The sequence below is a fragment of the Cygnus olor genome, chromosome 11 (assembly GCF_009769625.2).
Source record: "Cygnus olor isolate bCygOlo1 chromosome 11, bCygOlo1.pri.v2, whole genome shotgun sequence".
NCBI lineage: Eukaryota > Metazoa > Chordata > Aves > Anseriformes > Anatidae > Cygnus > Cygnus olor.
In genome coordinates, this window is record NC_049179.1 from 6,021,967 (window position 1) to 6,045,396 (window position 23,430).

Here is a 23,430-nt window from a genome sequence, read left to right on the forward strand (position 1 = left end):
TGCGTTTAGGTTTCCCCACGTAACGTTCGCAATGAGGGCTAGCAGCTAGCACGTTCAGACATGTTTATCGCAGTACTCCGTGACACCATGGGAAGCAGAAAAGAGACGTTAATTTAAAAGGGAGTTATAATACATTAAGAGGTAGGTGAAGAGCCCTGTACTTGCATGGTTTTATATTCAAGGGGCAAAGGAAAATACCATCAAAGCTTCAAAGAGTACATATGGTCAGTTATTTAACCCACGTACAACATCTATGGTTCATAAACTGTTTTATTTATAAACTGTTTTCGCATGACTGCTGCAGGTTCATTTTGTTAAGAACCACAACTTTCCCGTTGCATACAGATTGGAGTTTATTGATATTAACAGACAGCATTTCAGCCCTTCTATTTACCATTCAACTGGTAGACTGCCCTCCTACACTAGGGCATTTTATTTCACTAAAGAAAATGCCTGGAGATGACAGAGTAACTACAGAACCATGGGGAAATTAAGCATCCATCTTCCATCAGCACATTTTGGAACCAGTGACTCTGAACCTTCATGTCAAAAAACAGCTAGCCCTGAGCAGGGGCTTGCACTTTTTTCCTGTTAGCTCAATACAGGGAACAACAGGTGACAGAAGAAAGTATTGTTCAACTTAATTCTGAAGTTAGGAAACCTGCAAGATTCGTCCTTCAAAGAATAAGTATTCCTTATTTTTCAGAATGCTACTGACTAAAATCAGGTATCCTTGAAAAGTATCATTAAAGCACACTTGTTCAAATACCTCCAACAACCAGGCTGTGAAACAAATCCTCTAGAGAATGACCAGCATCCATGAGGACTCAGTAAGAATCTTCCCCAAACCCTTACAAAACTTCCACAGTTAAAAAAAAAAAAAAAAAGCATGCAAGCTATTCACCCTCTCCCTGTTCTTCATATGAAATTTCTGAGGGAGACTGGAATGATTCAAATAAGTGTCACCTCCAAAGACAGCAGCTTGTGCTAAGAGCTGTGCGTAAGCCATCTTTCTACATAAATACTGTACAAGTCTGTAGAATACATAGAAGGTGGACACTGAAAGAAATACACCTTTCAGCAAGAAGCTTAACACTCTATGACAGATTCAGTCCTATTCAACCTATTCAGTGTATTTTTTTTTAATTTTTATTTTTTAAGATCCTACAGTCTTTTCAGTGGATGACAGTGAGGCTGTAACATATGACTAGGCACTGGTGCCCTCTCCTCCTTATGAGACAGTGAGGTAATTTCATAAAAGATTCCATCACCACCACCGTTTAATCTAACTTTGAAGTCTGGCAAATTTACCACTGAAAGGTTCTAATATATCATTGCAGCATTTAAGTATATGATGTATACAGCATTTAAGTGTATGAGACTTGCCAAAACATGCTAACACATACCAGGCTATATACTAGTTGTGTGCAATTTAGAATCTAACTACTGTTTTTCACTACACAGCTCCTCACAGCAATAGGTACTGTTCTTTACTTCCAGTGAACAATACACTAAGCTGCAAAAATTTATGAACAAGGTTACAGATTATTCTAACTAGTTCTAAGCTTTTGGAACCAAAAAGTGTGTATTTTAAATTCCAGAACTTCAAAGACTCCCATATGCTTCAGAACTAAATCCTTATACATCCCTCTTCATTACTTTCTAACAGAATATGGCTTTGCCATGCTACATAAAACCATCAAGAACATTCATATAATCTAGAGTCTATTCACACCATTTTTAATTACTTTCTCCAAAATACTTTTACCACTTCTGAACGTTTCTCCTGTTGCATAACTCAGTTTACAGAACCTCACATCTGCACATACAGAGGCTGCTATGCCAAACAACTCCATTTGTGTCACCCCATAATACCAAAAATTACTTATTAGCACATAAATATATATATATTCTCACACACAAACTCATTACAATCTCCAAATTGAAGGTGAATTAGTGACTCAAACTTATCTTGACAGAGCTCAAACTGTATTCTAGCAACACAAGTTTTACCTCTAGGAAGAAGTGCCAAAGGTGAACTCCCTATAATACTGTAACTTACCACAAAGTGATTCAGGTTCTGAAGTAACTTTATTAGTATGACATTCTGACTCTTTAATGTTTTTAAATATTAAAATATATTATAGTTTCTGAAGTATATAGAATAACTTAAGTTTTACAAGAAGTTAATTTGTGTTCAAGATAACTTCGGGACCTCTGCTTTTTGTAAACATCCCCCTCACCATTAAATGATGAGCTGGAAAAGGTCAGAGGGGCATCGCTCTTTAGTACACAAATTTCTCATGCTGTGTATCTTTCAGGGACAGAACTATTGTGTTAACTATTGTGTTGTATATTCATTTACAAAAACTTATACTAAAGAAACTATTAGGTGAGCATACATACATTTCCAAAAGAAATAAAACTACTGCAACATGAAACCATTGAACCAGCCAGCTACCATGAAAAACAAAGCTAATAATCCCATAATTTGAGATTACAGCCTATACAGAGCACTTTATACTGCACTATATACATAAGGAGGAAAAGGACACACAGAAGGGCAATCCTCCCACTAAGAATGTGATTTTACTGAGAAGGATACTTTTTTAGAACTAGGAAGAATTTGAAACAAGATTACTGGAATGCTTAACATATACCTTAGAACCCACACTGAATCTGCAAAAATCAGGAAGATTTCCAGGTTTGGACTGCATTGTAGAAGTATTAGTATTAAAATTAACAGGTTATGGAAGCATCCAATTTACTAACTTTAAACTAGGTCGATATCAAAATTGAAACAGGAGATAAGACAGCCCTAAAGAAATTGTTCAAATGTTCTATTTTGATCCTTTGAAAGCAGATGTAAGGCAACTTGAAATTAACATCGCCTATTGAATAAGAATATCCTATATATTAATCTCTTTGAAATCATCACACAGAAGCTAGCATAACAAAAGTACCTAGATCTTGAGACGAAAGTCTCTGAATTGCATGCAAACTCTCAGAGACACAGGCAATTTGTCCTCATCTGACATGGATCTCCTCTCAGTTTATTATGTGTATCATTAAAGATACTACATTAAGTGGTCATTAGTAATAAATCTTGATCATGGAATTAGCTCTTGACTGATACAATCAGTGACAGGTAGTAATCTAGTTGAACGCTTTTTTATTCCTAAGAAAACTGTATAACACTAACATTAAGAACAGATATTTTTGCTGTTAAGACAAAATTATGAGCATACTAAAAACCGAAGTGCAGAAAGATTTAATATTTGCTATAGTATTAAGTTGCTCAGCTCCTGAATGGATTAATTTGCATGTATCCACCCTTCTAGGGAAACAGCTACCAGATACATGACAAACTTCTACAGCCTACCAACCAGTGCATAATTGCTACCCTGATAAGCCTATAAACTTCAGTTATGGATCCAATACCTCTTACAGAGGATTTTAATACCATTGTGGGGCATGGGTGGAGCAGTAACCCTTTTTATTGCCTTCTTTGTAAGTGAAGTTAGTGCTAATATCTGAAGTTAGTGCTGTATCTGGTGCCAAACCAAGAGCTTTAGAAAGGGGTACTTCATCTGTAAGGATGACAGTTATTCTAAGACTCCCCCTACCTCTGCAAACAACTGATATTATAGCTAAGATATGTAAGATATCTAAGCAATGCCCAAGTTCCACTGAAAATAACTAGAGTTTCTATTGGTGATAGCTGATATTCATCCAGGAAGAAGGATGAACTAGAATGAACTCATTTCATCACAGCAGTTGAACTGTCCTTGATTTACTGAAGCAATCTAAACTCGCAACTTAAATTTACAAAGGTCTGAGTAGTAGGTCCGGCATCCTATTAGTTATTCAAACAGTTCAGTTTCCATTGTGGCAGAGGCTTAAACCCTTTGTCCAACAAATTCAGAGAACTCCAGACGTGTATTTTGAGAAGTAGATTAAGACAAAGCTCAAGCTCACTCTAACGAGTTAAATGGGTACTGCTTGTATGAGATGTGAACAGAAATAAGGATCTCCACACGAGAGACTACATTGTGACTGTTAATATTCAAACAAATTAAGGTTTCTATGACAACCAAGAAATGCACTTGACCATTTACAGCAACAGATCATGCACTTTATACAATAAAACTGTAATTTATGGCCTTGCCTACCTGCAAATGAATTCCTTCAGCAGGTACACAATATATTGCTCAAAGTCATAAAAATATATATTATCTTTCCTTTAGCATTTAGATACATAAATATTTTACTGAAGAACATGCATCATTTAGGTAAACAATTGCAAGAATATCCTCTAAACACAAGGTTCTTTGACATTTGGCAGTATAAAAGGATTACATAAAGGTAACTACTAAAGTCAAGACAAAACAATACAGCAGTGAACAGTCCATTGTGTGCTAGTTCAAAGAAGTTAAGCACCTCTTGCAACAAGTTACATCGTATATACACACACATCGCAAATGAAGAAAAAAAGCATCGTTCCATCTGTGTATTCTTCAGTCTTGTTTGGACTCCAAAACTTATTGTTCACTTTTCTGCTCTTGCTTTCCATTCAACTCTTGATCAACTCTGCTTAGTAAAGAAAGCAATAAAATTAAACCTATCTTAAGAGCAAATTGAGTCTGTTAGCTCATATTAAGCAAAACTATTAATCTTAACAAGAAAATGCTGAAAGCTCTTACATGGAAAAAGTTTTAGTAAATAAATATTGAAATGTTAAGATTTTTATTGAATGCAGTCACAACAAGACTTTAAAATATTTACTTACTTCCCCCTAGAAATGGATTAAAATTAAGAAATCATTTAAATAAGGATAGCATTTGAAAGGTGCAAGTGAAATTTGACTGCACAGCAAGGAAAATAAGCAAGTTTTGTGCTCTTATTAATGAATGCAAGCAGGAATACAAGTTTACAGGTAACACAATATCATCAAGCACTTCTACTTTAATGAATTCATACACAGCAGTATTAGCACAAAATTGTCTTTAATGTTATAGCAATTAAGCCAGGAAAGTAAGAGCATAAGTTGAATCAAAAAAACAGGTGGCTCCTTAAACTACAACACTTCTATTAAGTTCAAAGACTCTTACGGAAAAGTTCCAGGGAACTCCAGGAAAAATTCACCATCATACCCCTAAAGCTTTTTTTTTTTTGATATCTGCCTTCGGACTGGTAAACAAAGTAGCTTTGCAGAAACCAAGGGATGGTTCACATTCCTCTGAGATGTACTTTCCATCTTTATTTTAAGAAAAAGCTACAATTTTAACCATATCTTCTGGAAAAGAAGTTGTGCATGGAAATAATTTTAGAATCAACAGCAGTTCCAGAACAGGAGGCTCAGGATGAGTTTGTCTTCTAACAACCACGTTGTCTAATCTACCTGTTTAGTCTCTTAAACTATAACGAGCCAGTTTCTCCAAAATGTTAAAAACAATGACAGTTCTAATCCAAACCCATAAAAAGGAGCAGCAAATACTCTTTCCACAGTTTTAAGAACTGTACCTAGTACATACAGATCCAACAAATCTGGAGCAGTGTTGTCAGCGTTGTACTGTGTTTACCTCCACAGTATGAAGCTGCAACTCACCCTGTCCTCATTGCAGTATGTTAAGGAAAACATTTTGACGTGACTTGTAATTATAGGAAGTGTATGAACCTGTAAGCTAATGTGAACAGGCTATGCATAGACCTTATAGCTCACAAAATAAATCCACAGAAGGACATCATACTGTAGCTTCCAAAGAGACTCAAATATATATATATATAGCTGAAGAATTTCTACTGCCATCCTCAACAAGTTTAGTAACTGTTCTTCAACACATTTCCCTTTCCCTACAGTTGCTTTCAACCTGATTAATGACTCACAACCACTTAGTGCCTGTGATCTTGCCTCTACAAGTAAGTTTTTACTTTGGAAGTGGCAATATTGATAGTGTATTTAAAAATTTCCAGTATAACAAACACTTTTACACATTACTGTTTGAATGTTTCAGTTTTACAGCCTGATGTAAATGGGCCTTGCAATACAATTGGGCCAAATTATGTACACTGGAGAAAAAAAGCAAAACTCTTGTTCTGAATATGTACTGAAAGGGTTTCTTATGTATCAAAGTCTTAGAACTTAAGGTTACAACACTGCAAGATCATCACTTAATTGGAGTAATTCCTAGCTCAGTAGCTTTAGGTGCTAGCTTTCACAGAATTTAAATTCCTTTTATTTTTAATCTCAGTGTTCCTGTGTTTATTATCCAATTTTGGCAATAAGCCTCCCTCAACAGTTATGCACATACACAGCAAGAGTTGTCAAGAAAAAGGTAAAGTTAATAGCAAAAACTTATAGTACATTTGTTAGTTAGACATTGAAAAAAGTAACAGCAATTCAAAAAAAATTATCACAGCTGCTAGGGTAACTTGAATGGTTAGCAGGAGACTGAAAGTTAAAATCAAAACCCAGTGCTTATTAGCAAGGAATGTAGGCACTGCAAATACAAACAGCACTAAAAATATTAAATTGCATCTGTGCAAGTTAATAACTAAAGTGAATATCAAACAAAAATACAGCATTAGAACTTGCTCCGTAGTTGCATCTCTGCTGACTAGTTTAACTATAGCTTAGCACCTGAAAACAGCTCTTCAGACATCACTTGTTAGAAAAAGCAAAAATGATTAAATCACTTTGTACAGAAGCATGCTTTTGCCTCTTGAAGATGTGGTTGAAAATCCATACTCACTTAAACCAGGAATCTCATTTAATACTAGAGACTATCTACAAATATACTTAAAACATCCAGGGTGAGGTTTCAGATGTTACATTACTTGCATGCATAAAAATTAGGTCACTAGTGCATGTTTATATTTACAAATGCTTATTCCTTTACACAAGCCAATCAACTGGGAGTTAGTTGCAGTGCAAGTGATCTTATCTAGATGCAACCCTAATCAAAATACAAATATACCTTTTTTGTTTCTTTCTAAACTTTTCTTCTTCATACCTTGGTGAGGAAAAGTTTGATTTCAGTAAATATAAGATATGAAGACCAAATTCAACAGAAGCTGTAAACTAGCATTAGTATCAATATAGTTTGTGGAAACATACCAAGTTTTGAAGTAAGAAAACATTTTGCACCTCCAACATCTTTAAGTTGAGATTTAATTACCATGACATAACATATTAACCCAACAAAACTTCTTATACAGTATTTACCCATCACTAAAATTGAAAGCCTGTATTCCTAACAGTTTAAAGCCTGACATTCACCAGAGAAGTCTAATAATTAACTCCTGCAAAGGCTGAACTTGGGCTGACTTAAGACTTAATAGTTCCTTAGTACAGAAAATAGTCTTGCAAGACTTGGAATGACAGCCTGAATTTCCATTACTCATCCTTAAAAATCCCATACAACATTCTAAAAGTAGCACAAGGCCTTGTCATGTCTTTCTTCCCCAACAAAAAAACTGCATCTGCTCTATGGGATACAAAAATTCTACAGCCGAAAACAAGCTGATGGTTTACTCCAGCAAGCAGCAGTATTTTTTTCCCAACATCTATGTGCCTTTTTCCAACATTTATGTGCCACTCTGTCTAGTGATACTACACCATCTTTCCTTATAGAGTTCCCAGTTTCCATCACATTTATGATCCCTTACTGTGATACATACTCTATAGGTTGCATGTTACAGCTTCCAATAATTTGATAGAATTATTAGTATTGCTACCTAGCTCTTTCAAGATCTAAGTTTGACGATTTCTCTTTATTACTGCATCCACAAATTTTGTTGATGTGTCATCATCATACCTGATATCAGTTGTGGTGACATTAAAATGGATACTATATGGCAAAGATCTGGAAAGAAGGAAGAGTAGTAGGAAAAGAAAAGACCAAGGACATTGATGCTGCCTTCCCCTCCCTGCCAAAGTAGTTTTAGAAGTACCGTGGGTAGGGATTCAGCATTTTTCCACCACAGCTCTTCATTTAAATTAAATCCCAACCCAAGTGATATTTCACTCCTTAAGCTGTTCTGCATTTTATCATGAACACTGAAGATACCATATATAACATCATTAACATACAGAATTTCTCACTCAAGACCACTTAGCATACAATGGGTAGAACAATTGCAGTGTGATCTTGTCTCCAGAAGACTAACTCACACACCATAATTTGGTAATCACATAGGACACTGTATATGAAAATCCCTATACATTAGCATTCTGACTAACTGCTATTACATATTAAAACTGTAGCTCATCATCAATTGCTCCTAGAGATAGCAATGGTTTAAGTTAAATTTTATTAAATACAAAGTATTATGTTCAAACCAACCACTGAATATATATCAGTTCCAAAACATGGTCAACATAGAACATGTTTGAATAAAGAACGTACTGTTTTATGCATTCTGGGATGCCAACGTATTCCATAGGGATGAGTTCAGCTAGCTCTGCCAGGGTAAAGACATACCTAATTTTTTGGCTGAATTTTGAGCTGTGGAAGAACAAACGTAGGGTACAGTTACAACTTAAAGTGTTCACTAAGTATTTAACAGTTTGACATTTAAACTTTTAAGAAATATCTTCCATAATATTACCTAATGAAGGGTTTTGTGATAGCCAGAAGCGTTCTGATGAACCAAGAAGGATGAACTATGATTAATGATTTTAGATTCTTCCTTAACCTGAAGAATTCAAACATTAGACATAATTACTAGAACAATAAAGGTAGCATGACAAAGTTCTTGTTTTTTAAACAAAGGGTGCTTTTGCAGTTAAAACTGTATCCACAAATCTAGCATTGACTTTCTATTATTAGAAATTACTGTCCACCAGAAGAAAATACCAGAAAAATGCACAGCTGAAATCAGAAAGTTAATATCAGTTTGAAAACAATGAAATAACATTATAAAGAAATTTCTTGGTATCTTTTTACACGTCCGTAATGAAGTGGTTAAGAAGGAACCCACCTTATCTTACTATAGCAATCTATGAATGTTCAATGAAATTCTAGATAGTAACAGTATTCACCATTCTAACATTACTACTTTCGCTAAAAAAGCATGCCTGCACTATTATTCCACACTGTTTTGGAAGAGCTTTTCGATACACTAAACAATTTGCTTAACAATTAATCTTAACCAGCAAATACCAGAGACCACATTAAACAGCATGTTTTCCTAAACATATATCACTAAACATGAATATTGTGACAAAACATTCCACAACTTCTTACCTCCTGTCAATTTGCTGGTAACATTTCCTAAGCCAGCCTAAGCTTGGCATTTTTCTCCGTGTAGTTGCACCGTTCAGATAAACTATCATATAGTTCTCCGCTACTAGTAGCTCTAAAGTGCCAATTACATACCTGTAAACGCAAGGAAAGAAAACCTTCAAATGAAGATTTTTGGATTTTAAAGTAGTTTCTAGTACTGCTCAAATATTAAAAAAGAGTTGTCAGCATTGAGCAACATTTTTTTCCTTCCTCAGGAAGCAGACAGTTGCTTACTATTTGTTACCTTCCCCTCATATGAAACAAAAAGCTTCAAAGATAACAGAACTTAAGAATACCCAGTTTTACAATGTGAAAGTAAGATCCTCTTCAGAGGCAGATGACTTACTTAAATAGATTGTCCATTAGGTATCTGTAGTTAGGCTGACTGCTCTCAGGCATAAAGCAAACAGCAAACACAACAATGGCATTTAACCCATCACCATAATAACCTACAAAGAAAAAAGCAGCAGTAGTGACTAAGGTGACTATACCTTGACCACATTTACTCAAAGAAAAGTCAAGAACACACAGTAAGCTTTTTCATTATTTATCTTAAAGAACTTTACAAACACCCATTCTATATAGACACATTATATATATAAAGCACCTATCACCATAATGATTAACATCCTTTGGAATGACTTTGATGGCATGGGTAAGAACAGGATTAATCCTTTTAGTACCTCAGCACTTTTGTTTCCAACCAATTTTTAAAAAGGGCACAGGATCTTGCTTATAGTTACAGAAAACCTCAAGGTGATTTTTTTCAGGTTCATCTACTTTTACTCAGCATGTTTAATAACGTTTCAGATAGCCAACTTTTCTTCCTACCTAAACTGCATAGACTGTCTGAAGAATCAGTAAATTGATTTTTTCCTTAGCAGACGTAAAGATAATGCTTTCAACACTCTTAAAAACAAAACACTATAATGAACAGCTAGCCTGTTATCATGTATGCTTGTGTTAGTAAAGCCTCATCTGAACATGGGTACATTTTGGAACCTTAGTTTATTTTGGAAAAAAATACATCAAAACAACCGTATGACTTAATACTACAAGTGAATAACCACATTAGTCTTTACACTCAAAGTTCTTCCCATGCCACTGCAAATCAGCCGAAAGTAGTAGTTTCAACAGTTCTCCTCAGCATAACACTAATCCTTACCACCATGACTGATAACTTTTTTGTATGGTTCAATTGCCTTCATGTCCACCCTATGGTCCTGTTCTCCAATCCTAAACATACGCCAGCGTCGACCATCATCTTTCTCCTCCGCTGCTGTGTATTCAGTAAGTGATCCTTTTCTAATTACATCAGTAGTTTTTGGTTTTGGAAGATCATCTGCCAAAGTTAAAACACGTTCAAAATCCATTATGAATACCACATACAGTGGCAGTCAATAATGACACAGGTTAACCACTTTGCTATCTAATCTATTTTAAGTCAGCTGATGTGTTTGGCTGAAAAATAATAGTTCCTTCAGTCATTACAAAATAGGATCTCACTGATATCAAATTTAATCAAAACACTGTTAGTTCTGTTTTCCATAAACAGCATTTTTTTCTTTAAAATTGAATGGCAAGCTTCTGGTCACATGGGAAGCCTGCTTAATTGTCAGCTTTCAGAATACCGACCTTAATGAATTACACCACAATAGACAAAGTGGTTAACTCAGTGATAATTATACAGGTTACTAGATCACAGATTTACATAAAAGCGTAATTTTAGACATTGACACTATCTTGCAAGCAGACATGCAGGCAGATCTATTAGAAATTAAATCTAATTCATATGTGTGCAATCAATATATGAAATTTATGCTGACAGCAATCTGTGAAAAGAATTTGCTCCAATTAACTTATGATTCTTGACTTTGTTGCATAGACCTTACCCAAAGCGAGAAAAACCTACTGCAAGTTAGTTGTCTGTTCCCAAGACAAAGCTGTTAACTGAAACTATCCTTCCAGGAAAATGAGGGCAGCAGCATTAAAGGAAGAAAAGACAGAAACCCTTTTCAGCCATTTTTAAAAACAAAGCACAATTATCTGGAACATTTCCTTAGCAGCACTGCAAAGTTAATCCTAAGTACCAACTCTTCTAATGTACTAACTCTACTAATGTACTAAAATGAAAATTCTTTTATACAGATAAACCCACAGTCTGTTATGAGAACTTCTCCTGCAACATCTTAGTTCTTTAAAGTATGCATTTTTAATATTTTTTTCCTCTATTTATAAGCTACCTTGGAATGAAGAACATTTTTCATTCTTAATACAGAGCTTCCTGTTTATTCAGGAATTTATTGTATTCACAGCATAAAATAATTGATGTTACGTGTTTACATATCATCTTAGAGACACTAAGTCAATGTTTATAGAAGTTAGACTCCAACTGTTTGACTAAAGCAGTAGTTCCTAGCTTACACAGAAGGGCCCAAAACATAGTTAAACTGCAGGTTTGTAGTTTTTAGTTTAGTGTAGTTTGTAGTTTTTGCAGTTGTGCTTCAACTCCTACCCAAGACTTATCTCAAGTAAAATCTGAGTCACCAGGTTTTGCCTGTAAAGACCAGATGAAGGGTCTACTCATTCCTTAAAATGAAGATCATTCACTTAACACCTCTAGCATGCCTACAGCTAAAGTAACTTCAGAGTCATTTCAAAATTCCCTGACACAAAATAAGTTTTCTACCACTTCCAGTCAATACAGAAAGCATGCAAACTCTAAAAGCTTCTGACCTTCCCACATTTTTATTACAGTAGAATGAGATCAGAGATGTTAGCCATTTTTAAAAACAGACCTCTTTAAATACAAAGGCTTGCAATTGACAAATTTCGGATTAGCTAGTCTATAATCTGTATCCCTCTACATCATTTACCTCCATTTAAAATAGATCTATAAAAACGTAAAACATGTATATATTTTGTCACAATTTGGTTCTTAAAAACATATTACAATAGAGCAGGATTCTCCATAACTGAGTTTAAAAAGTGTTCAATGATATTCATGTAAGTTTATTTGGAGTTATGGTTATTATGTTTGTCTGTTGTTTACTAGTCATGTTCTGATTTGCTCTTGAAAAATTCTTTGTCCCCATTTCCAATCTAATCACTCCCATTACCATTACAAGAGTAAAAACCAAGGCAGTTATTTACCATCTGAAGAACCGTAGACCTGTACATAAAAAAAGATAAATACTTTATGGCACTAGATAAAAGCAACAAAACACTTACCTTCCCATTCAAACTCATTGCTATTCTCTGAAGGAGTATCTAAGTCATCCAAATCAATCTCTCCACTCTCATCCAAGTCAGACAAAACAGATTCCTCACTGCGATCTAAAGTTAAACTGATATCTGGTGCCACTAGTTTCTTCCTCACTTTGATTCCATTAACCTCTGCATTTGAAAAAAACAAATTAATTATTTTCAAAGCCAAGCAAGTTTAGACAAGCAAGTTAACAAGACAGAACAGCACAGCGCTTCCCCAAAGTGCACAATAAATGAATGCCCACCACATCAAAAATACATCTTTAGAACAGGAATTAAAATAAACAAAGGGTGAAAAACAAAACTTCAGAGGCTTAAGTTCAAGTTCTTAACACCTTAAGTTTAACCAACTGCATACATGCTACAATCACAGAGGAAGACCACCATACTACCAGCAGAAGAAAAATCTGAAGCGCTGCCACCACTTAAGTGACTGTTACCTATGACAGCTGCATGAAAGCTGCACCAAAGCTGCTCTAGACATTATCCCAAGTGCTGCAGACAGTGCAATAGATTCATGTTCTAGCACTTTTTTCTTTTTAGGTATTGGTAACATCATAACCATATTTGAAATAAGTAATATACAAGGTGCAAAGAGAAAAAAAGTGAGGCCAATAGACAACACTAAGGGCAGAAGATTAAAAGAAAATTTTAGGTAAATAACACACAGCATGCTTTTAGACAAGGCAAATACTTGCTTGATTTAGACAGCAGTTGAAAGCAGGAAACAAAATAAACAGCCTGATCCAGCACTGGAAATGCCAAAGCTAAAGCAGACAGACAAGATCAAAAAAATTTAAGAAAATAAGAAGAGCATTGGGATTATTTCCCCTCTGACTTTTCGGACTGCCAACAATATTAAAAGATCACAAAGGCCTGAAATTTGGAGCAAGACTAAGGTAGGCCCTATCTGATGAAAAGTAGCTAAATAATGAACAAAGATTTTAAAGTCAGTCACAAACCGAGTGCAATAATTCATTTTTGTCCAATATTACCTGGATAGCTCTGTTCGCAGATAAACATGTCATTTAGAATGCTGTTCCTTCAAGTCTCACTCAAAAAATAAAATGGAGCTTCAAAACAGCCATTTATATAGGAAGACATAAGCTTTACTGCAGTGAAGTATTCTTACCAGCTTCACATTCTGTTCCAGCTGCAGCCAACACATCTGAGTCAACAGGATCATCCTCTGGCAGGGGCCTAGTACACAATAAAGTTTTTTAATACTTTTTTTTTTTTTTTTATAATCAGCTAAACACCAAAAACCTAGGCCCATGCACTGCTAAAAACCCACCGTGGGATAGCACTGAATTAAAATATACTTACCGGCAGTAAACTAAGCACCAAAGCAGCAGAAACCTCTTTTATATCATTCAAATTACCAACTGCTCACATGAGCAGTGTCAAAATACTGATTGCTATGGGTGTCATCTTTAAGATAACTTGCTGTATTCTTGCTTGAGAAACTCTGACACTAAATACATCACAGAAGTAGTACTCATAGGATGTCTTGGAAGTCAGATTTTTTGGTTTCTTTTTAGATCTAAGCATCACTAGTACTCTTAAAAGTTGGAATTCTGCTCAGAAGCATTGCTTAGTGAAATATTCAGGGTGACAATAAGCAAACAACATTTGCAAAAAGCTACTACATGAAAATAAAAACAAAGTCAAACTTGCATTTTCACTTCAGTAACACTGGAAAGTTCAACAGTGAAATTCTTGTACTAAAAATTAACATAAAGCTATCCCTTGACAGACAAAAAAATGCCACAAAACACTCACAAGACCACTACGTTAGAGGAAAACACTGCAAGACTGAGTATTATTTTATCAGGAAGATAGAGACAGCTTATTTTGGATGTTATGCATTTGATCTGAACTTAAATTAAAAAACCTTGGAAAATCTTCATCTTGCCATTCTTCCTTAAACTCAACACCTTCCATTCTCCAGCCAACTTAAATCACTAATAGGTAGTCCTGATCAGCCAGAACCTCTTGTCTTCAGGAGAGTGGGCTAAAGAACACCTGCAGGAACGTAACATAGTTCAGTACTATTGCAACTCCGGTATTTACAACACATTTTCATTTAATCACCAAGTTGAGATATTATGTGAAAAAAAAACACAAGGGAACAGTTTACAGTTTGCTTTTTTTTAAAATAAAAAACTGCTTATGGACTAGTATCATCATAATAACTTAGGTTGGAAGGGTTTTCTTAAGGTCATCTAATCCATCATCCTGCTCAAGCAGAATCAACCTTTAAGTTACAACCAGCCCCCGAGCAACCTCATCTTTCATTTGGAATTACACCAGTTCACTTCGAACTGTGAGAAACCTGACAACTCTAGATTCTATGGAAGACATTGAATCAATATATATTTTAAGAAAAATCAGATGGTCAGATCTAAAATACAATGAAGTTCTTTCTTTTTAAAAAAAAAGAGACTTGAAAGATAAACACATTCTGAAATAGTGTTTTGTTTATAATAGAACTCACCCTGGGATGTGCAAGTCAAGCTGCGTTTTTTCAGGCTCACCCATCACCAGCAACAAGGAATCTCCAATAATGGAACAAAATAAACCATTCTGCTAACACACAAGTCCAATACAGTTGAAAATCTTGGCTGTCTTGGCTCTAAAGATTGACAGGAACAGGTAAAGTTACCATTTTTCTTATTTTCTTATCATTGATAAGAAAAACACTAACAAAAACAAGGAACCAAATACTATTTTTAAATGCAAAGGCGCAATCGACACAGGACACCAGTAAGTACAAAGCTGGAATACAATCACTCTGTTAATTAAGCTAGAGAAAGTTTATTTTTCACACAGGTAAAAATAAATAAGTTGAACCTACTCTTCTGTAGAACTGTTTATTATGCAAAATCTGAATTCCTCTTCTCCTGACCTGATTACAACCAGGGACTAAGTTTAAGACCTGCAATGCTTAACACAAGCTGCTTAATAAAGTTTTAGAATACTTTTTTTTTTTTTTAAATTACATTACCAGAGACAAATAAAACACTAATGCCAAAAATTCATCTTATTTTACTGAAGCTTCCTTCCTTCCCACACCCAGGAAACCAGAATACAACATCTAGAAGGCTGTAACCCAGTTCTCCTTATCCAGAAACCTTTCGTTGTTTGAGTTGCTCAGCCCCTGCGCAGCCCAGCTGCTGACAGGATGTGCCTTCACACATACTCTCCAAGAAGTTGTTCTCAGTAATTGTACTCCCAGCTCTTCCTCTTTTTTATTTGTCCTTTTTGAATAATACGCTTTTGGGAAGACTTTCCTGCTGCTTGAGTCATGCCACTTTCCTCACAAAATATGTCCTCTTTCATTAAGATGTCAACACTCTCTGAATAATTTCTCCTGAGTACTAACCTGCTGAGTGTTTGCAAAAATGAATTTTAAGTATTTGCTTAGAGATAAAATATTTTGATCAGTAGGAACATAGAATTGGTAAGTAGCTCTCCATACATTTGTTTTGGGACACTGAGATGAAGTACGAGAAGTTTCACAAGATATCCCATGCGGTCAAGTTAAGAGAATGCAGTGGTTACAATCAGCATGGAATAGACCATCTGAGGCTAACACAGTTCACTGAAAAGAGACTCTAAACCTAAAATAAAGTCTCAACTGATTACTTCACTCTTAAAGGGCAGATGGAAAAGGAAACTGACAGAAAAAAGAATCCAACCCTGTCACTGTGCTGGTGGCTGTAAGATGCTACTTTGGAGCTTGCCTGCACTGCATTCAGACTATACAGTTCCCCCAGGAGTATAAAAAGAGTTTTTCCCTAAGACCTGAAGTTTTGTCACTACACTTTTGATTCATGCTGAACACCAAGTAATACCTACTCATTTCAGATGTACCACATTTCAGTGCAGAAACAATTCCTACCTGCATCTATTTCGTTACATTGAGATAAGCTTGATACACTAGGACAGGCAGAAGGTTTAGAAGTTACTTAGACTACCATCAATTTTTAAGATACTTTTAGAAAATGCTTCCCACGTGACAAGAAACTGCTACTGAGAATTCTTTAGAGGTAGATTTAAAGCAGTCATCCACTGAATGCTGCATAGCATAACTGCAAACAACTTACCAGCTGAGTTCCAAGCCCTACATCAGAAAAGCAGGAGTTTAAGCTATTTCAATTCCATGTCCTACTTAACAGGCAGACTAAGTAGCTGGTTTGGAAGCTAAAAGCTCGACCACAAAAGCACTTGTCAACCAGAAGAACGAGAAATTAAGGAGGAAAGGTAGTCTTCGGTTTCAGGAAAGTTAGAGAAGTGCTGACTTTCTAGTTGGCTATTAAATTACTTTTTAACATAATATCAATGCTTACAAAGCAGGAAAGTTCTATTTCTGCTCATACAAAGTAAAGCAGAGTTTAAAACAGTATTCCTATAGCTGCTGTGGTAGTACTGACTTCTCATTTTTAATCTAAAGGTTAAATTTGAGAAGTGCAATGCTAATAACGCAAGTCTCCATTAGTCACGTAGAAGAAAATGAGTTAATTTCTGCCTGGTCCTAGAACCCTTCCCAGCTAATTCAATGCCACGGTTCCTTAACAGCAAACTTGTCATTTTACTCTCCATTGCTCACTACTCTCCACTTAACGTATAGAAATGGAAGAAATCAGAAGACTGGGAGATATCTAAAGGTCGGAAACTTCAACAAAGAACATCTAGATGCAGGATTGCCATGCGGCTCTGCTCCTTTCCTGCAGCCACTGGACTTTGGTGATCACCAGCCCCTTTTATACTTGCAAGCATCTCACCAGGTAAGCTACAATGTTACACATGGGACCACAACATACAACATTACCACAGGGGAACACAACACTAAAGTCATTTCTCCTCTGCTACAGCTAACAAAAGGATTTTCATCGCCAGACTAGCAGATTAAACCTATGTAATTTTCTATTGAGATGTATTACTGCTCACAGCGGAAGCCAAGCTGTGTTCTCATCTTTTTCCCTGGAAGAGGACTTGCTCACAGAACTGTTGCTAACACTGAGGTGGCTCAGCTAGGGTAGGTGTAAATACCAGGTGTAACGGTGGCGAGAAGACTATTGAACTGCAAACCAAATCAGACAGTGGCAGGTTAACAGACACTCTGATCAGTCCCTGGTACTTAAGAGTAAAAGAGATAACAGAATACATAGATTCATTTTTGATTAAGACCTTCTGCAAGCTTTTTTTTTTTTTTTTTTAAAGTCTTCACCTTTGAATTCACAGGAAAATATACAAATAGGAGGTAAGCATTAGTAATAGTCACATCTACTTATCCAACACTGAGACCCATACCCACTCCTTGGTTAGCACAATAGCATTTGAAGTAGAATTAATGCAAAGTTTACTCTACAAGACAACTACGGTGATACGTATGTAACATTTTTGCACGAAGTCACGTTGTGCAGAACGTGTAATTTCTACGTATTTCCATAATCCCACTGGCTTTCGGAATGCAGCCATGCTCACCACGAACCTAAGCCCCATTTCCCAGATGCAAAGACAGACATCCAAGCCTTATAACTCGCAAGTCTGCGTAACGAGGGGATGCAAAGACCTTCACTGACAGCAAGCCAGCAGTTCATCTGCATTTACTCCCTGCCACCAGCACCACCCGAGGGCACAGAAATGAGCCAGCTGAGCAGGAAAGTTTCAGACTCACGCCGCAAGCACCCAGCACAGCACGGAGCTGCGTTTCGGGAGGCACCGCGGCGCGTTTCCGGGCGAGCAGGGCTGTGTCAGGCACCCCGGGCGCACAGGCCCCGCAGGGAGGCAGCGCGCCGCCCGGCCACCCACCGCCGCACAGCGCGTCCCGCGACCCGACCGAGGCGAGGGGGCCCGGCACCGGGCGGCTCCGGGGAGCCGCGCCCACAGCTCCGGCTGCCCTCGGGCCCTATCGACCGGAGGGGAGGGGAGGGAGGGGAAGGGAAGGGAAAGCCCCGGCCCCGGCCCCCCCAGGCACGGCTCAGCCGGCGACTCCCGGCCCTGCCGCAGCCGCAGCCGCAGCCCCAGCTCCCGTCCCCCCGCCCCGCGGCCGCACCTGGCGGGCCGGGCCGGGCCGGGCTGGGCCGGGCCGGGGCCGCCGCGCTGAGGTCCCGCTGCGCTGCGCGCCGCCCCGCGCGGCCCCGGAAGCGCCCCCAGCGCCCGGCTCACGTGACCGCTGCCACACATGCGTACAGAACAAGCCCGCCCTCCGGCACTTGGCGCGTGCGCGCTCGGGAGGCGGGGCGGTGCAGGGCGGGGCCAGGCAGGCGGCGGTTGGCGGCGCGCGGGAGGGGGCGGGGCCGGCTGAAGCGGGCGGCCGTTGGGTGCGCGCGAGGCCCTTGTGAGGGAGGGCTCCTGTGAGGGGGGCGGCCCCGCCGCGGTCTGCCCCTTCCCTCCGGTGCCCGGGGCCGCCCCCTGCCGGCTGCGGGCCGAGGTAACTCGTGGCGCCGCCGCCTGCTCGGCCCCGGAGCCGCCTGGTCACGGGGATGCTGTGCGCGGGTGCGGTCCGGTGCCACAAGGCGGGGAGCGGTAACAGAAATTAGCGCAAGCAGTGAGCCGTGCGTGCTGGGCACCGCGTGCCGCGGTGGGCACCCCCAGACGTGGGGGGAGAGCAGGCGCAGGGCTGTTGAGCAAAACCCCCGAATCGCAACAGCGCGTGACAGTACGGCCAGCTGCTTGAACGCGGCTGCAGGGGCACGCAACATCCAGTCCTTCGTGAAACTGTGCAATCGTGTGACGCTGCGTGTGCACAACAGGAGCACAGATTGCTAGGCAAAACTCGTAATTTTCGTTCACCTAATAATGGTAACGATAGAGAGTATTTTTGGTCAATGTCACCAGAAGGTGGAGGTCGAGATGGAAGGAAGATTTTGCCTTAGAATGCAATCTGAAAAATAGGATGTTTCACCCCACCGGTGTGTGTTCGGGACGCATCAGCAAGAAAGCAGAACGTTTGTATCAAGCGGACTTTAAGAAGTTTAGGGTGAAATTTCCTAGTTTTAGTCAGGATGAACACCAGTTGATTTCTACAACTGTACAGTTGCTGGAACATGAATACACACATTTCTAGCACCTACGCAATCATCCAGCTACACACACAACTGGCAACTTGCCACTAACACATCGCTACAGTCAGAGAGGGCTGCTAACTCAGTGTTTGTCCCTCACAGCTAATGCCTTGCCCAATGGTGAAAGAACCAACAGTAGCAACAGTGTTTGTTTTATTGTAGGGTACGGAAGGAACTTTGAATAAATGCGACGTGGAGAAGAGTAAAAATGTGATAGAAGGGTGCATGCAAAAAAATGAAGAAAAAGATGAGAAAGGAAAATATTTCTAAAGAAGAATAGAAAGCAGAGGACCCTCCCTTCTCCCCAGCAAAGATAAAATCTAAGGATAACAGGAAATAAAGCAATTAAGGTAAATTGGTTAGAATATTTTTAAGGACTTAGCATAATTCACAGCAAACAGCCAGAGGCATGTAGGCATTATTGTAACATAAACTTATCAGCTAATAGTTATGAAGCAAGAGCTAGCTTAAATATAAAGAAGGAGTATGTAACTACTGGTATGAGAAATGCAGTAAAACAGTAATGGGAAACAGCAAAAGGTAAACAATATTTTATTATTCCACCTCTGTTATGTCCCTTTTTTGCATTTATGGAAGTAACTGGCACAGAAGATGACCAAGCAGCATTATTCAGTGCTTAAGGATGTTACATTTTTCTGTCTGTTCCTGGCTGCAAACTTATTATTACTAGTGTACCTACTTTGGAATATCCCATGGCCATATCATCCTGGTTTTTACTAGCACAGATCTGAGTACAGGAATTTCATGAACAGTTTGTATTTAAGACTGAAGGTATTTAAGACTGAGATCTCAGTCTGCTGAATCGGACTGTTTGTGAACAGTTGGAATTATTCCAACCTGAGCTGGGTTTAACTGAGCTCTGAAGATCAAGGGTATCTGTGACAATCTTCCTAGTCCTTCATCAGACCAGTAATATATAAAGGGCCACTATTATTTGTTAAGTCAAAAGGTTTAAAGTCTTCCAGCAAATGAAAGTTTTAAGAAAAAATGTTTCATACTAGATCTCTGCGTGCTTTTCTAAATGTGATGCAATTGCTGATAAACTCAAAACTGTTTTCAAAATGCACAGAGGGTGATCGTCTGCAGGACAACTCCAAACTTGTGCCATGATGGTCAGCAGAGTTGTGCAATTTCTCATTTCTTACACGGGGTGGCACAGTATAGCTGGAAATCTATCGGGTGTTCAGGCGTAACCTAGAAAACAAGCAAACAAGGGGTCAGAGACAACTACTAGGGGATGTTGAATAATTCTATTTTTAAACATCAGACAATTGCAAATATAAGCAGATTCTTACATGAAAGCTTTACCAAAGAGAACAGGCTTGTGAGAATAATGCTCTGTCACATGAATTTGGTCCTGTACATGGGAAAAATCAGCTGTTACACAGCTTCGGGTCTGGAATAGTTCACAATTAATCTTTAAATAGAAAATAGCCATCAAAAGCTACAAAATACAAAAATCTTCACATTTTCCTGGTCCTTTCCTATTTATTTTTTTTTTTAGAAAAATACTCAGTAATATTAAACAAACAGGTTAAAAATGCCCCCTTTCAAGTGGTTCAAGCAACAGCTCAGAAACGTTGGAATTCAAAAACATACATTTGAAAATCCTTCTCGCATGGATCTGGACACATAGACTGCATTTGTATATAATTCCTCCTGGCTGTTTTACCTGTAGAGAAAGTATGAAAAAAATTCTTTTTCAACTTTTTTTTTTTTTGACCTTTTTTGATAATAAGGGCTTTGAGCTGCAGTTCACCTGTGCTTCTGTAGTCTATGCACATAATTTGGCTCCTGTCTTAGACACCTGTGATGATACACTGTGACAAGAGCAATGTATTATATAGTAGTAACTTTCAGATATGTGGACGGGAACTAGGTAGTGTGTAATATTTTGAGATTCCTTTGATATTCCTGTAGGGTGCATCATTACCATCTTTTTTAAGTCATGTATAATACTGTAATCAGTTGTCATGCTGATGTAACTAGCTAAATGTGATTGATAGCTGCATCCTCTTTGTATATCATGGAGTAAACTGTTGAGCAGAAAGTGACCCTCATCATGGTCCTCCTATGTCCAGTGAATTTTATCCCAAACCTCCCAGAGCTACTTCAGGTAGAAACCACGATGCTGTAGTGGACTCGTCCCTCATAATCAGGATTGCACTTCACATGTCTCCAAGCACTGGATGTCCTTCCTCTCATTTTGCCTTTTTCCGTCTCTCAACAAATATGTTGTTGTTAATAAGCACTTAAGACAGAAATCAGGTTGAAGTGATGATCTCGTGTTTGGAATTCAGCTAGGGAAGTACAAAAACATAAAGAATGTGCACCTTTAATAAGTCAAACCAAACCTCAGACCTTTGCCATTTCAAGGATACAGCTATTACCTCCACTCAGAAGAGTCTGTTTATCTGTTTGTGTTTCATTTTTTTTAACACATTTTTCTTATCAGAGAGCATCACAGTTTGTTGGATACAAATAGTAACAACACTGTGAGACAAAGCAAGATTCAACTTACTAGCCATGAGAATTTTAATATCTGCTTCTGTGGGAGAGGATAATGGTTATGTTGTTCACAGAAGTTACTGATATTCTTCATTAGCATTTAAATAAGCTTTCTGCGTCTGCAGGTGGATAGTACCAAATACATTGCTATTAATACCATATTTGCTAACTACTGTGTCCTCAAGAAAAATAGTTATTAATTCCAAGTTTCACTTCAGTTGAAAACTGAGGTACCTATAAACTATGGGAATAATGTGGAAGAATAAAAGCAGGAGATCTCTTGGATCTGCCTTTTCCATATAAATACCACTTGACAATTACAGTGCACCAGTATAAGTGCAGGAAAAGATGTGGCTGTTTACTGTTAACTTACGTTTCTTAATCTGTACTGGAACTTCTTTCTGTCTCAGAAAAAAAAAAGAAGCTACAAATAGATACAGGTAACTTCTGTTTTCTGAGTTTATTTTGTGCATAATTATTTTTGCCATGGTATACATTATATTGTTGTGCCTTGTAAAAAAAGTGATCTTTGCCATTTTGCAGTATCAACCTGAAGTCTGCCATAAAGCCATGTTAATAATATATCTTTAAAATATTATGGTCAGAATCCAATATCAAATGTGGATGAACCACATGAGGAAAACATTTATGTATAATCAAAAATTTGCAGCTTCCTTCATTTAAAACTGTTGAGTTTTTCGATCACTTTTCTGATGGTCAGGCTGTTATTCATACTTGCATGCAGTGTGAATTCAGTGATACTTGGTTAATATCACTTCTTTCAGTTTCTGAAAAAAATATGAAGTACCCTGTTACATGGACAGAAGATATCTTCGCTGGTTGAGCTTGAGGGGAAAACTGGGTACAATTATATATTCTTTTAATTATTCATGACTTGGGTCTGAAGTGAATGTGTATACGTTTTTCACTTATTCACTTTATAAAATTCAAAACTAAGCCCAGAAGCAGTTTTATTCTTGGCAGCATGACAAGTTTCCTTTCCTCAACAAAACTGTCAAAGGAATTGTTCCTCAGAGAGTTTGTCATCCCCGTGTATCCCAGAGAGTCGAGAGGGTAGCTGGCATTCATTACACCCCCATCACACACATGCATGTGCACTCTCTCCCCACCCCCACTCCCCCACCTTCCTTCTCCCTCTCCCTCTCTGACTGTGACAGCAAGCACATCTCAGAGGACTGGGTTTATATCTAGCATGTGGTTTCATTTGTGTGTCTGATTTGCAGTTCATTAATCTAGAAAGCATTGCCCACTTT

General features: G+C 38.0%; 1 protein-coding gene and 1 long non-coding RNA gene across 13 annotated transcripts; one reads left to right on the plus strand and one right to left on the minus strand.

Moving 5' to 3' along the window:
• The first annotated feature begins 54 nt into the window (after positions 1 to 54).
• Positions 55 to 21,537, plus strand: LOC121075845. Of its 4 annotated transcripts, XR_005823189.1 has the most exons (5): positions 55 to 141; positions 1,162 to 1,246; positions 5,860 to 5,919; positions 17,188 to 17,344; positions 19,790 to 21,537. It is a non-coding gene; the product is annotated as an uncharacterized LOC121075845 (long non-coding RNA). The 4 variants fall into 4 exon arrangements; XR_005823190.1 differs by lacking the exon at positions 55 to 141 and having other exon boundaries at positions 163 to 1,246; XR_005823192.1 differs by lacking the exons at positions 55 to 141; positions 5,860 to 5,919 and having other exon boundaries at positions 164 to 1,246.
• Positions 1,725 to 18,727, minus strand: BNIP2 (BCL2 interacting protein 2). 9 transcript variants are annotated; one of them, XM_040569521.1, is made up of 13 exons: positions 18,616 to 18,703; positions 15,052 to 15,189; positions 14,449 to 14,579; positions 13,687 to 13,754; positions 13,253 to 13,321; positions 12,519 to 12,683; positions 10,453 to 10,629; positions 9,634 to 9,736; positions 9,249 to 9,380; positions 8,611 to 8,697; positions 8,409 to 8,507; positions 6,978 to 7,013; positions 1,725 to 4,590 (listed from the first exon to the last, which is right to left on the minus strand). In XM_040569521.1, the coding sequence occupies exons 3-13, from the start codon at positions 14,496 to 14,498 to the stop codon at positions 4,542 to 4,544; spliced, it is 1,035 nt and encodes a 344-aa protein (XP_040425455.1). In that variant the 5' UTR covers positions 14,499 to 14,579; positions 15,052 to 15,189; positions 18,616 to 18,703; the 3' UTR covers positions 1,725 to 4,541. The 9 variants fall into 9 exon arrangements, with proteins under 9 accessions (XP_040425455.1, XP_040425453.1, XP_040425454.1 ...); XM_040569519.1 differs by having other exon boundaries at positions 1,725 to 4,593; XM_040569520.1 differs by lacking the exon at positions 18,616 to 18,703 and adding an exon at positions 18,238 to 18,256 and having other exon boundaries at positions 1,725 to 4,593.
• Positions 21,538 to 23,430: the final 1,893 nt, after the last annotated feature.